The sequence below is a fragment of the Schistocerca serialis genome, chromosome 1, assembly GCF_023864345.2.
Source record: "Schistocerca serialis cubense isolate TAMUIC-IGC-003099 chromosome 1, iqSchSeri2.2, whole genome shotgun sequence".
Lineage (NCBI taxonomy): Eukaryota > Metazoa > Arthropoda > Insecta > Orthoptera > Acrididae > Schistocerca > Schistocerca serialis.
This window is the reverse complement of record NC_064638.1, coordinates 621,221,835-621,238,148: the sequence shown is the minus strand read 5'-3', so window position 1 is coordinate 621,238,148 and position 16,314 is coordinate 621,221,835. Positions and strand designations below refer to the sequence as shown.

General features: G+C 36.1%; 1 protein-coding gene across 2 annotated transcripts in view; it reads left to right on the top strand.

Annotated features, from left to right (window-relative positions):
- LOC126478212 (ATP-binding cassette sub-family C member Sur) overlaps positions 1-16,314 on the top strand; it is a 402,049-nt gene that overhangs the window by 197,021 nt on the left and 188,714 nt on the right. For both annotated transcript variants that reach the window (XM_050103682.1, XM_050103681.1), the window contains exons 11-12: positions 285-390; positions 5,404-5,665. In XM_050103682.1, coding sequence (XP_049959639.1) covers positions 285-390; positions 5,404-5,665 — 368 coding nt within the window. The remainder of the gene's footprint in view (positions 1-284; positions 391-5,403; positions 5,666-16,314) is intronic.

Genomic DNA, 16,314 nt, shown 5'->3' with positions numbered 1-16,314 from the left:
GAGTTTTAATTTCAACAGTTATATTCAGTGTTACTTGTGTTTTAAGTGTGAATCTTTTACTCTTTGCCTGTTCTGTGTCTCTTCCATGAGCCTTGGAAGTATCTTGAGGTAGGAAACCTTGGAGGTTGTTGGTGTCAACTCTTTTATCTTCATGTCAGCATTAACCATGAGTTTGTTTTTATAAATTTAATACGTAGTATTTAGTTGTCTGCTTGTAGTATATAGCTTTGTTTTTTCATGTTTTAAATTACGTACAGAAATATACAATGTTTGATGCTTAACAGGGAAACTGACTGTCATTGTTGGAACCGTTGGAAGTGGAAAATCTTCTCTGCTCTCAGCGATACTTGGCGAGATGCATACCATGAATGGAAAAGTGTCATGGACCAGGTAAATTTTTATTTAAACTTAGTGTTGAATGACAAATTGAAAGTAAATTTATAAGGAACAGTTGATTTCATTTTTCTACAATTTAGGTTAGTGCCTGCTAAGACACACTGAATGCCTCAAAGAAAATGGTTCATTGACATACAGTCGACATGGATTTAGAAAACATCATTCCTGTGAAACACAACTAGCTCTTTATTCACATGAAGTGTTGAGTGCTACTGAAAAGGGATTTCAAATCGATTCTGTATTTCTGTATTTCCAGAAGGCTTTTGACGCTGTACCACACAAGTGGCTTATAGTGAAATTGTGTGCTTATGGAATATTGTCTCAGTTATGTGACTGGATTTGTGACTTCCTGTCAGAGAGGTCACAGTTCATAATAACTGACAGAAAGTCATCAAGTAAAACAGAAGTTATTTCTGGTGTTCCCCAAGGTAGTGTTACAGGCCCTTTGCTTTTCCTTATCTATATAAACGATTTGAGAGACAATCTGAGCAGCCGTCTTAGGTTGTTTGCAGATGACGCTGTTGTTTATTGACTAATAAATTCATCAGAAGATCAAAACATATTGCAGAATGATTTAGAAAAGATATCTGAATGGTGCAAAAATTGGCAGTTCACCCAAAATAACGAAAAGTGTGAGGTCATCCACATGAGTGCTAAAAGGAATCTATTAAACTTCAGTTACACGATAAATCAGTCGAATATAAAGGCCGTAAATTCAACTAAATGCCTAGGAATTACAATTATGAACAACTTAAATTGGAAGGAACACATAAAAAATGTTGTGGGGAAGGCTAACCAAAGACTGCGTTTTATTGGCAGGACACTTAGAAAAAGTAACAGATCTACTAAGGAGACTGCCTACACTACACTTGTCCATCCTCTTTTAGAATACTGCGTCATGGTGTGGGATCCTTACCAGATAGGACTGATGGAGTACATCAAAAAAGTTCAGAGAAGAGCAGCATGTTTTGTATATCACGAAGGGAGAGAGTGCCACTGAAATGATACAGGATTTGGGCTGGACATCATTAAAAGAAAGGCATTTTTCGTTGCGACAGAATCTTCTCATAAAATTTTCAATCACCAACTTTTCTCCGAATGTGAAAATATTTTGTTGACTGTGACCTACATAGGGAGAAACAATCATCACGATAAAATAACAGAAATCAGAGCTCGTATAGAAAGTTATAGGTGTTTGTTCTTTCAACGCACTATACGAGATTAGAATAATAGAGAATCGTGAAGGTGGTTCAATGAACCCTCTGCCAGGCACTTAAATGTGATTTGCAGAGTATCCACGTAGAAAGAGATTCTGGTCATATGTGAAGTATGTTAGCAGCAAGAAGCCGCCAATGCCTTCTCTGTGTGATAGCAATTGAAATACTAGTATTACATAGTATCTTTACTTTCTATTTGCAGAATGATTATGCAGAGAAATTAAATGTGTTCTTGTTGGGATTATAACTTTGAATTGCACCACTAGATTAAATAAAATACAGAAAATAGGAGAAGTATAAAAAAAGCTACATGGATTGGTTTTCTGCAGAAAAGTCAGATCCTTAGATCATCAAGTGTGTAATGACCACACACATAATGATATGTTGGGCCACTTTTGCAGGCAAAACAAGTGGTATTTATTGTTGAACAGATTCTATAAGGATTTAGTATGTGAGCAAAAGATAGAGGTCATCATCATCCCATACACAGGACACTTGTTCCCTGTAAATTATAATGTGGGGATTTGTGGTTTCTGAGATGGCTTTCAGCAATGTCATGAATATTTTCAATGGATCTGGTACCCTGCAAATTTGAGGACATGTTATGAAATTATCACTATACTTCTCAATGCCCTTTGGAATGTTTTAACTTTGTGGCATGTACAATGATATGGCTTGAAACAATCCATACCCATGTGAAAAGAGATCAGGCTTGGGCACAAATGGTCATTGATGTAATATACGTACGTCAAACTTGCAAAGTGCTCTCTGAAATAACTACAGATCTCGTCCAGGCTAACGTCACCCATAATACAATATTGGCACCATCAGTATATATCCAACCCACAATGTATGAGTTAAAGAGCAATTCTGTTGGAGGCAGCATACCTTGACAAAAATGTTGTGTAATTTAACAAGAAGCTTGGATCATCAGAGGTTTGCATTATTCTGTTGTTTAAAGCTAATGTTCCAATGGCCATCCTAGTCCACTTACAGTTATGTTGGATAGTCGTCGAATGAACAGTGAGCTCTGAAACCATTGTTCCTTCCACACCATTGTACTCTGCTGTCATCCCACTACAGATTGCCAATAGTTCTGCATTACAGAAGAGCTTCTTCACTCACCCACATGGGGAAATATTAATGCTGATCCTATACCAATATACTCATTCCTACCAACTGAACCATCAGAGGAGCATAAATGAAAGTGATATGGGAGCAAGAATGGAATTTGGATGAGGAGAAGGAAGAAGAAGATGACTGGAGCAAGGAAGGGTTTAGGAAAGTATTGGCAAGATAAAATGGAGATGACAGAAGCTTATCAGCAGCAGAAGCACAATTGAAAATAGTGCATTATTAATGGCAACAAACAGAGGGGGCAGAGTTTGAGAGCGTGCACATGTATGTGTGTGTGTGTGTGTGTGTGTGTGTGTGTGTGTGTGTGTGTGTGAGAGAGAGAGAGACAGAGAGAGAGAGAGAGAGAGAGAGAGAGAGAGAGAGAGAGAGAGGGTAGAAGGTTAGAATAAGAAAATTATGAGAACGATGTGAATGGAGAGCGACAAGAGAAAGTGGAGGTTAGAGAAATGGAGACGGCAGGGGTAAAGCTAAGATTGGGACCAGGGGAGGCTACAGGGATTGTGGGAATGAAACATATTGTGGAAGAAATTTTCTACCTTGTAAACACCCAGAAGATAGGAAAGGAGAGGCAGTGCATGCTTCTTGGGTTGCTAAATCTACATTTCATTTTGGGAATACCTGCCTTAAAACTGGTGCACCTCATGGATATATGGCTTTTGAAATAAGACCATGATTTTGTCTATGTATGTATGTTCCTCTGAATATACTACAATCGTAATATCACTGTACTTTTAATTGTCTAGACTCTACAGGGTAGGGGAAGGCATTCAAAGTGATAGTAATTAATTCTGGTAAGATTTTTTAATATTTCATGTTATCAAATTCAGTACTCGTACTCTAAAATGCTCTCTTGTCATCAAGTCATATTGTATAGTTTCTTTCAATATGCAGCTAGATACAATAGGTTTGCTGATTATCACCACAGTACCTAAAAATTCTACATGTAATCAGATGTATGTGACTGGGCAGGATATCACTAGAACGGCTTTCTTCAGAAGCTTACTTTAAACACTAAAACTTCACAATAATCAATATTTAATATCTTTGGTGTATTGTTCATGGCACAACTGATTGTTGAAATTATGAACATACATAACCCCTCAGTCGTGCCACCCCCACCCAGTCCACACTTCCATGCCATCTTCATCATATGTTGCACCTCACCGGCTCCAGTACCAGTGTGTCACATGATTAGCCTGTGCACCTCCCAGTCCTCCCTCCCACTTCTATCCTGTTCATCTGGTCTCTTCCTTTAAGCCAAAGCTACCCATTTCCAACCTTCTTGCTTCCTGCCTTTCTCCCTCTACTCCCACTTGCCATAACCCCCACCCCAGTAAACCTCCCGAACTGCAATCTCGATACTGTGTGTTCAGCTGGCTCAAAATAGGTGGACAGGTGTGCGTGTGTGTGTGTGTGTGTGTGTTTGTGTATGTGTTTGTGTTTTATTCTCAGTGACTGCTTTTTAGTGAGTGGTCTTCTCACTCTTAAATTACGTAACTCATACAAACTCAATATGTTACTCAAAGAAATATGTTTTTCTCCTTGCACACCTCATTCTCCTAATAATGCTATACTCAGCAAATGTTACTCAATTACCTATTATTGTTCTGCATACACTCCAACTATGAATCCAATTTATGTCATGCTTACATTCATACTAGCTTGTTACTACAAAAATGCTGTGGTCTTGACTACAGTGCCAGTAATACTGATTGTTTCAAGGCAGCATTTTTATTTTACTAGACTCACAAAATGCATAAAGAGCTGGTGCTAGAAGAGGAATTCCAAGTGATATGGGTACTGGATTGCCTTTAGAAATCATGATTGTTGTCCTGAGAGATAACTTTGTGTGGAAGCCAAACATGTTTATTTTACTCAGTTGTTTCATATTAGAATGATGTGAAAGTCTTGATACAGATTTGAAGACAACCAGGAAACATTGTGCCAAATGATTAACTTACTGGACACTAATTTTAAGAATAAAAAATAATAAAAACAATAAACAGCAAAAACAACATGCCCAGATGAGTGAAGGAAGTTGAAAATGTTGTGTTACGTTGTAATCCCACTTACTTTAGAAACAGAATATTGCCACATGATCCACCCACTTCATGAATGTAGCTTTGGTTGAACTGTTCTGTATTTGTTTCTGCACTAAGTTACTTAATCTTAATGACTACCTGTGACCCATGTGCTTTCCATCTGTCAGAAAGTATAGGCAGCCCCAAACACACTAAATCCTGCAAGTAACTGGTACTGCTAATGAACAAAACCTTTAGGTGCAATCCTCTTGCAGATACAAAGTGGATTAATCTAACAACTAAAATTCCATTAGCTTTAATTTTGGAAATGGCGCTGACAGAGGAGAATGTAACATCAAGGTGAAATACATAAGAAAAATCATGGGGAATGTTGCTATTAAATACCATAAAATATTCTGCCATATGAGAAACGAAGCTTGGGAGGGTATAGACCTTCTTAAAGAAGAGTCCAAGTCATTTGAAAGCTAAGTGAGAACTTTCTTTTCAGTGAAATACTCCTGTTACCAAAGTAAAAGTTAAAGTAACATTACTATTATGAATATTATTGTTAAAACTACTCCTCATACTGAATTCTGATAATGACACTAACTTATGTATTTTTATCCTTTCAGTGGCGCGACCATTGCTTACTCTTCACAGAAGCCTTGGTTGTTAAACGCAACACTAAGAGAAAATATTCTCTTTGGGCAACCATACAGACCACGAAGATACCAGAAAGTTATATCTGCTTGTGCTCTAGAGCCAGATATTGACTTACTTCCTGGCAAGGACTTGACTGAAATTGGAGAGAAGGGAATTACTCTCTCTGGAGGACAGAAGCAAAGAATAGCTGTAGCACGAGCTTTATATTGTAAGGCACATGTTGTCATTTTGGTGAGTGGCTCTTTTCTATTGATGACTGGATGTGTTTTCTATCATTTAGTGGGAATTTTATTGATGTAGGATAATTGGTGCTTACCTGTGATAACAGGAAGAACAATTTAAAAAAATATATTATTATGAGAAAATACTTATGCAGAATACTTAACTACAAAACCGAGCAAGGTTGCGCAGTGGTTAGCACACTGGACTTGCATTAGGGAGGACAATGTTTCAATCCCGTGTCCAGCCATCAAAGTATACCTGTTACTTCTAACTGATGTCTTGATCTTTTTGGTTTCTCTGTGTTTCAAACCTGGAAAATAAGGTAAAGCATGGTCTCTTAACATGACAAAAACGATATGGGTCATTTTAAACACTGGGAAAATGGGAAGAGAAGCTAATGGAAATTTGGAGAGGTTGTTGCGTGGAAGAAACTGACAAACTATTTTGATAACTTACATTTGTATTTTTAACACCATAATCATGACAGATTGTCTTACTCTCATCTGCATGCAACAAATAGAAACAAATAGAAACAAAAACAGCTTTCACTATTCACAGGCGACCCATAGTATTGCATAGAATGTAGAAAATTGTGCAGCTGTAAAAATATTTGATGACATCCATTATGAATTAAAGCCATTGAAAGATTTTAAAAAAACCAGCTTCAAAAACAAAGTGAAATCATTTCTGAGTTACAATTTCTTGTATTCTGCAAATGAATTTCTTAATAGATAATATTCCTGTGTTGGCGTGTTTCATTTGTATCTAGCTTAAAATTAATGTAATAGTCTTTCGTGTAAATGGTCTGTGTGTAGCAATATTTTCACTGAGATTATACATGGTATTTGTGAGCCCATTGACACATTCAAGATCATAGTGGAACTTTACAGACTGCACAGAACAGAAGCAGAAACTGAATTAAACAGGCTAGTTTTGCACTCGGACCCATTACCCATCCCATTACAAATGGTCTCACCCTAGTCTACACACAGCCAGCAGACACGTTGTTTACTTCTTTTCTTTTACCCATACTGCATTTCTATGAACTTCTCAAGGAAACAGAAAAAAAAAACAGAAGAAGTTGATACTATGATTTCCAAACAAACTTATATTTTGAATGTATTGGTCAAAATGAATGAGAGATGAAATCCAGACTTAAATCTTTCCAAAGATTCTCTGGATTAACTGCATGGAGACTGAAGGAAAAGAGCTATTTGATAATACTGATGGTCTCTGGTCACTTCTGTTTATTGTTTCTATTATGTAAAATTATATAATCATATCAAAAAAGTTTTCAACCACCTGCATATCTGCAAAACAGTTTGGAGTTAGATCCACAAGTAGCAGGGAGTGGGAGAAAATTATGAAATAAGTTTCATATAAAATACAAAAAACAAAACTGACCAAAATAACAGCTTATATTATAGGTCAAAAGTGCATGTCTTTGCAGATCTGTGAAATTAAAACTTTCTGCTCGGTAACATTCAATGCTGTTTTGCTCCAATCCATACACTGTAACATACTTGGATCCTCCTTGGTATGCTGTACACAAAGATAAATGTGGCACTTTTTGGAGGAAACAGGGAAGACTGCATTCATCCAGGCAATATGCAACCACTGGCACACAAACAATCTGTCCTCTAGGTGAATGAGACACTGCTATTCAAGGCTACCTCACTCTTAGTTAGCACACCCCACACATACACATACAACCCTCCACACACTATCTCCCAAGATCACTGAAATAATGCACTTTACATTTCATATGGCACAGGAATGGGGGAAAGAAATACAGTAGAAAAAGAATGGGTAGCTCTGAGGGATGAAGTAGTGAAGGCAGCTGAGGATCAAGTAGGTAAAAAGAAGAGGGCTAGTAGAAATCCTTGGGTAACAGAAGAAATATTGAATTTAATTGATGAAAGGAGAAAATATAAAAATGTAGTAAATGAAGCAGGCAAAAAGGAATATAAATGTCTCAAAAATGAGATCGACAGGAAGTGCAAAATGGCTAAGCAGGCATGGCTAGAGGACAAATGTAAGGATGTAGAGGCTTATCTCACTAGGGGTAAGATAGATACTGCCTGCAGGAAAATTAAAGAGACCTTTGGAGAAAAGAGAACCACTTGTATGAATATCAAGAGCTCAGATGGAAACCCAGTTCTAAGCAAAGAAGTGAAAGCAGAAAGCTGAAAGGAGTATATAGAGGGTCTATACAAGGGCAAAGTACTTGAGGGCAATATTATGGAAATGGAAGAGGGTAGATGAAGATGAAGTGGGAGATATGATACTGCGTGAAGAGTTTGACAGAGCACTGAAAGACCTAAGTTGAAACAAGGCCCCAGAAGTAGACTACATTCCATTAGAACTACTGACAGACTTGGGAGAGCCAGTCCTGACAAAACTCTACCATCTGGTGAGCAAAATGTATGTGACAGGCGAAATACCCTCAGACTTCAAGAAGGATATAATAATACCAATCACAAAGAAAGCAGGTGTTTACAGATGTGTAAATTACCAAAGTATCAGTTTAATAAGTCACGACTGCAAAATACTAACACAAATTCTTTACATATGAATGGAAAAACTGGTAGAAGCTGACCTCGGGGAAGATCAGTTTGGATTCGGTAGAAATATTGGAACACGTTAGGCAACACTGTCCCTACAACTTATCTTAGAAGCTAGATTAAGAAAAGGCAAACCTACATTTCTAGCTTTTGTAGACTTAGAGAAAGCTTTTGACAATGTTGACTGGAATACTCTCTTTCAAATTCTGAAGGTGGCAGGAATGAAATACAGGGAGAGAAAGGCTATTTACAATTTGTACAGAAACCAGATGGCAGTTATAAGAGTCGAGGGACATGAAATGGAGGAAGGGAATGAGACGGGATTGTATCCTATCCACAATGTTATTCAATCTGTACATTGAGCAAGCAATAAATGAAACAAAAGAAAAATTCGGAGTAGGTATTAAAATCCATGGAGAAGAAATAAAAACTTCGAGGTTTGCCAATGACATTGTAATTCTGTCGGAGACAGCAAAGGACTTGGAAGAGCAGTTGAACGGAATGGACAGTGTCTTGAAAGGAGGATATAAGATGAACATCAACAAAAGCAAAACGAGGATAATGGAATGTAGTTGAGTTAACTCGGGTGATGGTGAGGGAATTAGATTAGGGAGTGAGACACTTAAAGTAGTAAATAAGTTTTGCTATTTGCGGAGCAAAATAACTGATGATGGTCAAAGTGGAGAGGATATAAAGTGTAGACTGGCAATGGCACGGAAAGCGTTTCTGAAGAAGAGAAATTTGTTAACATCGAGGATAGATTTAAGTGTCAGGAAGTCGTTTCTGAGAGTTTTTGTTTGGAGTGTTGCCATGTATGGAAGTGAAATGTGGACGATAAATAGTTTGGACAAGAAGAGAATAGAAGATTTCAAAATGTGGTGCTACAGAAGAATGCTGAAGATTAGATGGGTAGATCATATAACTAATGAGGAGGTATTGAATAGAATTGGGGAGAAGAGGAGTTTGTGTCACAACTTGACTAGAAGAAGTGATTGGTTGGTAGGACATGTTCTGAGGCATCAAGGGATCACCAATTTAGAATTGGAGGACAGCGTGGAGGGTAAAAATCATAGAGGGAGACCAAGAGATCAATACACTAAGCAGATTCAGAAGGATGTAGGCTGCAGTACATACTGGGAGATGAAGCAGCTTGTACAGGATAGAGTAGCATGGAGAGCTGCATCAAACCAGTCTCAGGACTGAAGACCACAACAACAACAATGGCACAGAACACCCTGTACTTATACTGCACCGCTCTCAAATTACCTCCATAAGAATGAAAGGCATCCAAAATCTGTACCTGATATCACCCCAAAATGTGACTGACCCACCTCCCTGATGAATCTATCGCACACATCCCTGAATCACACTTTTCTACAACAGTCATCAGACAAATTCTGCACTCAGTGCTGGAGAGACTCCCATTGTCAATGACACAGATTTCATTACAGGTGTTCTCTTGCCCACCTTGTTGCTTTACCATGGGGATGTTTATACTGTTATTTGTAATGGATGCTTAGAGGTCAAATTCATTGTGTGGAGTCAATTGCATACTGTGCATATTAGATTAGATCTAATCAAACAATGGAAACTCCAGGTTGGAATATCAGCAATATTACTAAAAGGATATGTTGCTACTCACCATAAAGATGACCTGTAAAGATTGTTAAGTCTTTTTGGTGTGCCTGGCTGAAACTTAATGGGTCATCTTCATGGTTAGTAGCAATCTGTTCTTTCATTAATTGTTAGATTAGATATACTCTTCTTCTATAGATCCATAGTGTTGAGATCCTCAAAGATATCAAGCATGTCACAAAAGAAGACTACATATGATGATGCATATTTACATAAAAATGGATATGCCAGTTTCCACAGATCGTAAGTGAAATGATTTTTGTTGGTGTTGAAATAAGTCAAGAAATCTTAAACATAATGTTATTTGAGAGGTGATAACAAACTTGTCACAAGGTGTGTGTGACATCATCAAACAGAAAATCAGTTTACAATGCTTATTTATGTTGATCATATTACTGTACACAAGAGGAAAAGAGATGTTTCACTGAACACTCACATTATTTGATGTTGTAAATAATATGTACAAAGGACATTTTCTTACAAAGTCCTGTTTGAGCTAAAAATAAAAGAAGTGCATTTTTATTCTCAATTTTATTTTTACATGAAATCTACTTTTCTGCATAATCTCCACCAATATTATGGCAGTTATAATACCACACAACCAGCATTAGATTATTGTCCTTGTTGAAATCTGCCATATGATTAAGCAACAATTGCATAAAGCTCACTTCTTGATGCTTGAGGAAACTTGTTACATAATCATCTGTTTTCTCTCACTTTTTCATCAACTTTCTGCACTAAATCATCTGTAGTGACTGAAGGTCACTCACTTCACTCCTCATTATGCACATTTGTACAGCCATCTTTAAAAGCTCTCACTCATTTCCATATCATCCCTTTGCTCATAATATTTTCAGCAAACACTTCACTGATTTGATGATGAATTTCAGCTGCTTTCACACCTTTAACACTAATAAAATGAATCGTAATGTGTATTTCACTGTTGGCCAGATTCCCATTGGAAGAGTCATTTCAGATATTCACAAACAAGCATAAACATGCCAAAAATTGGTGGGAATTATGTAGACAGATAGAATACAGTACAGGCTTTCATATAAAAATAAAATTGATAAGAAAACTCTAATTATTGTATTTTTATTTCAAAACAGTTCTTACTTGAAAAACATGTTTCTTACATCAGTTTGTTTTACTATGAAATTTGTCCCAATACACCATTTAGGCACCTCTTTAACTGAACTTTGTTAGTAGTTAAACTTTTCGTAGCTGCTGTTACATTTTTGAAAATTTATGTTCCTGAATAATGTACACCTTTCTGGGTCAAAGTAAGTGGTTTTAAATCTTTATTATAGTACTGATTTCATGAATTGATCTGTTGGTTTGTAAAAGAGATATTTGTGATTTCATAAGGGATAAATATGTTTTATGCAGTAATTAGTATCTCCAGTTTCTTAAAAAGCCCTGTGCAGGGAGTTCCTGATTTCACACAACAAATAGTAATTCATATTACAGACTTTTGGATTTGGGAAACATTAGCTTGGCATGATAAGCTACCCCAAAAAACTATCCTGTTGATGTTATGGGATGAAAGTAAGTGAAGTGTGCTAGATTTTTTTGTCACTGTTTCTGACATTACCTGAATTCCAAATAAAATTTGTATAGGTTCTTGTAGGTTTACACCTCCCATCTAAGCATATATTAAAATCCCAGTTGAGCAAACCAATTTTAAGTTTACTTCCCAAAATTAGCTACATAAAATATAAATGTCTCATTCTCAAAATAGTCATGAAGCTGAATATGAGCAAATAAAATCTGCAGTATCACTCATTATTAGTGCACCTCTGGTTTGCTAGATAACCAACATTGCACCATGGAGTTATCAATAGGAAACAATACTTACAAACTTTGAATGACCTGAATAATCAGAAATGTTTGAGGAAGAAGAAGAGAAGAAAACTTACAAACTTACTTACAACATAGATTTGTGTTCAGCACCAGAATATTTTAGAATAAATACTTCTTAAATAACTACAATAATTTTGTAATTAACTATAATTAAAGTGTAAATTTTCATAAATAGAAAAACCATAGTTTTCTGAAATAATTACACTTTCTGATTAAAAATTTGTAGAACATGAAAATTTTGAATATCAGTAACTTTTGAAGTAATAAGTTTTGTGGCAAACTAATGTATTTTCTTAAAATAAGATAATGAGAACTTTCAAACAGGGTCTGTTCAACCACATTCTAATAAACTTTGGTTAAATTTTTTTATCCAAGGATCCTCTCACAATTTGTGGCTTACTCATCTCACAATGATGTAGGATTTGTACATCATAATACAACTAAAATAAATAGCCCAAAGTATACATTCATGCAGAATATATAACTCTAGTTTAATAAGAATAGGACAGGTGGTCAGCTGCAGACTTTAATCATCCAGAAATGTTGTGCAACATCTTGAATGAAATTTTCATTCTGCAGTGGAATGTGTGCTGATATGAAAATACTTGGCAGGTTAAAACTGTGTGCTGGACTGATACTCAAGCTCAGGACTTTTGCCTTTTATGGGCAAGTGCTCTACTGACAGCTATCCAAGCACATCTCAAGGCCCATCCTCACAGCTTTACTTCTGACGGTGAAATATCAGTCTGGAAACATACCCCAAACCATGGCTAAATGTCTCTGCAATATCCTTTATTCCAGGAGTGCCAGTCATTCATATTTCACAGGAAAGCTTCTGTGAAGTTTGGAAAGTAGGAGATGAGTTACTGTCAAAAGTAAATCTGTGAGGCTGAGTTGTAAGGCATACTAAGGTAGCTCAGCCAGTAGAGCATTTGCCTGTGAAACGCAAAGGTGTTGAGTTTGAGTCTCAGTCCAGCACACAGTTTAAATCTTCCAGGAAGTTTCATATCAGTACACATTCTGCTGCAAAGTGAAAATTTCATTTTGGAAACATTCTGCATACTGTGGCTAGACCATGTGTCTACAGTATCCTTTCTTCCAGGAGTGCTAGTCTTGCATGTTTTGCAGGAGAGCCTCTGTGAAGTTTAGAAGGTAGGAAATGAGTTACTGGCAGAAGTAAAGCTGTGAGGACTGGTCATGAATCATGCTTGGATATCTCAGCCAGTAGAGTACTTGCTCAGGAAAGGCAAGGATCCCAAGTTTGAGTATCACTACAGCATGCAATTTTTATCTGAAAGGAAGTTTCATATCAATTCAAACTCCATTTCAGAGTGAAAATTTCATTCTGAAACATCCTCCAGGCTGAGCTAAGCTGCATCTCTGCAATATCCTTTCTTCCAGGAATACTAGTCTTATATGTTTTGCAAGAGAGCTTTTGTGAAGTTTGGAATGTAGGAAATTAGTTACTGGCAGAAGTAAAGCTCTGATGACTGGTCATGAGTGATGCTTGGGAAGTTCACTTGGTAGAGCACTTGCTCATGCAAGGCAAAGGGCTCGCATTCGAGTCTTGGTCCAGCACACAGGTTTAATTTGCTAGGAACTGTCATGCAATATCTTGTTTAAAATACAGTTTTTAATCATACATCTTTGAATAATACATTTGTAGTTAAATTAATTATGTACTTACAATCAGCAAAGTGTCAACTAAGCACCGGATAATAAAGTTCTGCCTAAAGCTGCTTAAATGAAACTTTTCAAATTTTGCACATTTATGTATTCCTCAATAAGTATTTATTAAATACAGAAAAAAAACTTTAACATAAAATAGGAACTGCATGTCTACATAACAGTTTCTATTAATAAACAAAACTAATAAAATAAAATAAAATTAGTACTTGACAAGGCTACTGCAGGAGGTATAAAACATGGAGAGTGATGCACAAGCCAATTAAAAGAAGAAACAATTATCAATGTATCTACAGAATATATAAGGGACTTTAGCAACAACGGTTTTTCATTATTTTCCACCATGTCTGTTCCTACATATTCCCATTTTCCTCTATTCATTAAGTTCTTTTATTTTATTGAAGTTGAATATGTATTCCATATAGACTGTAGTTTCAATTGTTAGGGCTTTCTTTTAACTGGTTCTTGTATTACTTTCCATATTTAATACCTCTTGTCTCAACAAATATTGTTTATCTTTTACATGGTTCATTTATTTCTTGCAAACTGTTACATAGTCACAGTTTTGAGTATAATGTTAATGTTTTTCCTGTTTGTTCCTTTTGTATTTATGTATTGTTCAGCCTTTTTACCTTTTAAAAATGCATTACCACCACACTCTCAAAGATTGCATTTTCCTGCATTTATTCATTTCTGTTTATCTTATTGATATTGCTTAAGTTCCTTATATATTCTGTAGATACATTGATAATTGTTTCTTCTTTTAGTTGTCTTGTGCATCACTCTCCATGTTTTATACCTCCTGAAGTAACCTTGTCAGGTACTAATTTTATTTTATTTTATTAGTTTTGTTTATCAATAGAAACTGTTAGGTAGGCATGCTGTTCCTATTTTGTGTTAAAGTTTTTTCCTGCCTACTCCAGCTTTTGTTATTTACTGTTCGATTTTTTACTTTTTCATTACATTACCACCACTTTGTCAAAGGTGTTATTTACTGCATGTTTCTGCTTCAATCTAGATGTGTAATTTCTCTTCCAATGTTGTTTACAAACATTGTAACTTCTTTGGTGACAATACTCAGTAAATTTCTGAAGATGGCCTTGTAAGCCAAAAGCCGATTAACACAATAAAAGTAATACTGTAGAACAAAAGCAAACTAGTGATTTTCATTTATTATAATGTTGTTCTACCAAGAACCGACAGAAGATTCAGTTAACATGAAACATATGTAACTAGGGGAGAATTGTAACCTGCATAACTGGGGAGTGAAAGGTTAATTACAGCTTGTATGGAGATCTTGAAGGGGAACAGTAATTTGTAATTTATTTGCGTGAAACATGTAATTACATGCATAGCAATTGGTAGTACAATACAACAGTATACAATCTAATTTTACTTTATAATAGGAACTTAAGAATGTAGTCCAAATTATTTTACATAATAATACTTTAGATTTTAGTTTCTACAGAGCAACGATTTTAGATGTTTTTTGAATGTCTCTCCAGTTATTACCTTCAGTTCATTTGGCAGTGCATTGAAGTATTTTACTCCTTTAATATATGGACTGTTTGCAGTTTTTTTCAGTCTTCTGTGTATCATATGGTAATTTTGCACTTGTCTAGTATTGTGATCATGAATTTCTGCATTACGACAGATATATTTCTTATCTTCTACAGTTAATACTATTGTTTCAAACATATGCATTGAATAGATAGTCAGAATTTTAAAGTCTATAAACAATTCCTTACATGATGTTCGAGCATCTTTTTTGCCTAATATTCTCAAAGCTCTTTTCTGGAGTTTAAATACTCGGTCTACATGAGTTTTGGAAGCCCCGGCCCACAGTGCAAGACCATATGCTAGAAATGGATGTATTAAACCAAAATACATCATCCTCATTGTTTGGGTATTGTCATATGGAGCTATTCTTCTTAAAACATACAGGCTAGGTGATAGCCTTGCACATATGTTGTCAATTTGTTGTGTCCATAGTAGTTTGCTATCTATGCATATACCTAGGAATTTACACTCACTGCAGATTTTCCCTACAATATTGCTATCTTGAGAATCAATACAAGTTTGTAAATCACCAACATTGAAGGGGATTATAGTCCACAGCTCGTGGTCGTGCAGTAGCATTCTCGCTTCCCGTGCCTGGGTTCCCGGGTTCGATTCCCGGTGGGGTCAGGGATTTTCTCTGCCTCGTCATGACTGGGTGTTGTGTGGTGTCCTTAGGTTAGTTTGGCTTAAGTAGTTCTAAGTTCTAGGGGACTGATGACAATAGATGTTAAGTCCCATAGTGCTCAGAGCCATTTGAACCATTTTTTGAAGGGGATTATATTTGTTTTTTGTATGTTGACTATTAGATTGTCATTTTCAAACTTTTACTTTGCAATATCTATAAATTTTTTTACCTCTATGCCGAGATTAAGAATATCATTTCCCCAACAAAGGCCTGAAGTGTCATCTGCATACATTGTAATGAAGGTATCATTTTTTACTATCTTTGGGAAGTCATTAAAGAGGAAGGGACCAATTATCGATCCCTGAGGCACACCAAATTTAATACTCCTGACCCTTGATGTATAACTTTTTAATGTTTGTCCACTATTGTGTGAGATTGAGGTACACTGTCTTCTGTTTTTTAAATATAATGTGATGAGGTGCAATAATTTTCCACTTATGCCATCTCTGGCCAGTTTTGACAGAAGTACCTTATGATCAACCCTATCAAAAGCCTTTGATAGGTCTAGGAAAACTCCAGATACTTGTATCCCTTCATCAATTTTGCAAGAGCTTTCAGCATAAATTGAAGTGTGGCTTTCATGGTGCTATGACCACTTCTGAAACCGTGCTGAAAATCTCCCAGGATGTTGTGCTTATTATAATGCTCTAACATATATTTCAGAA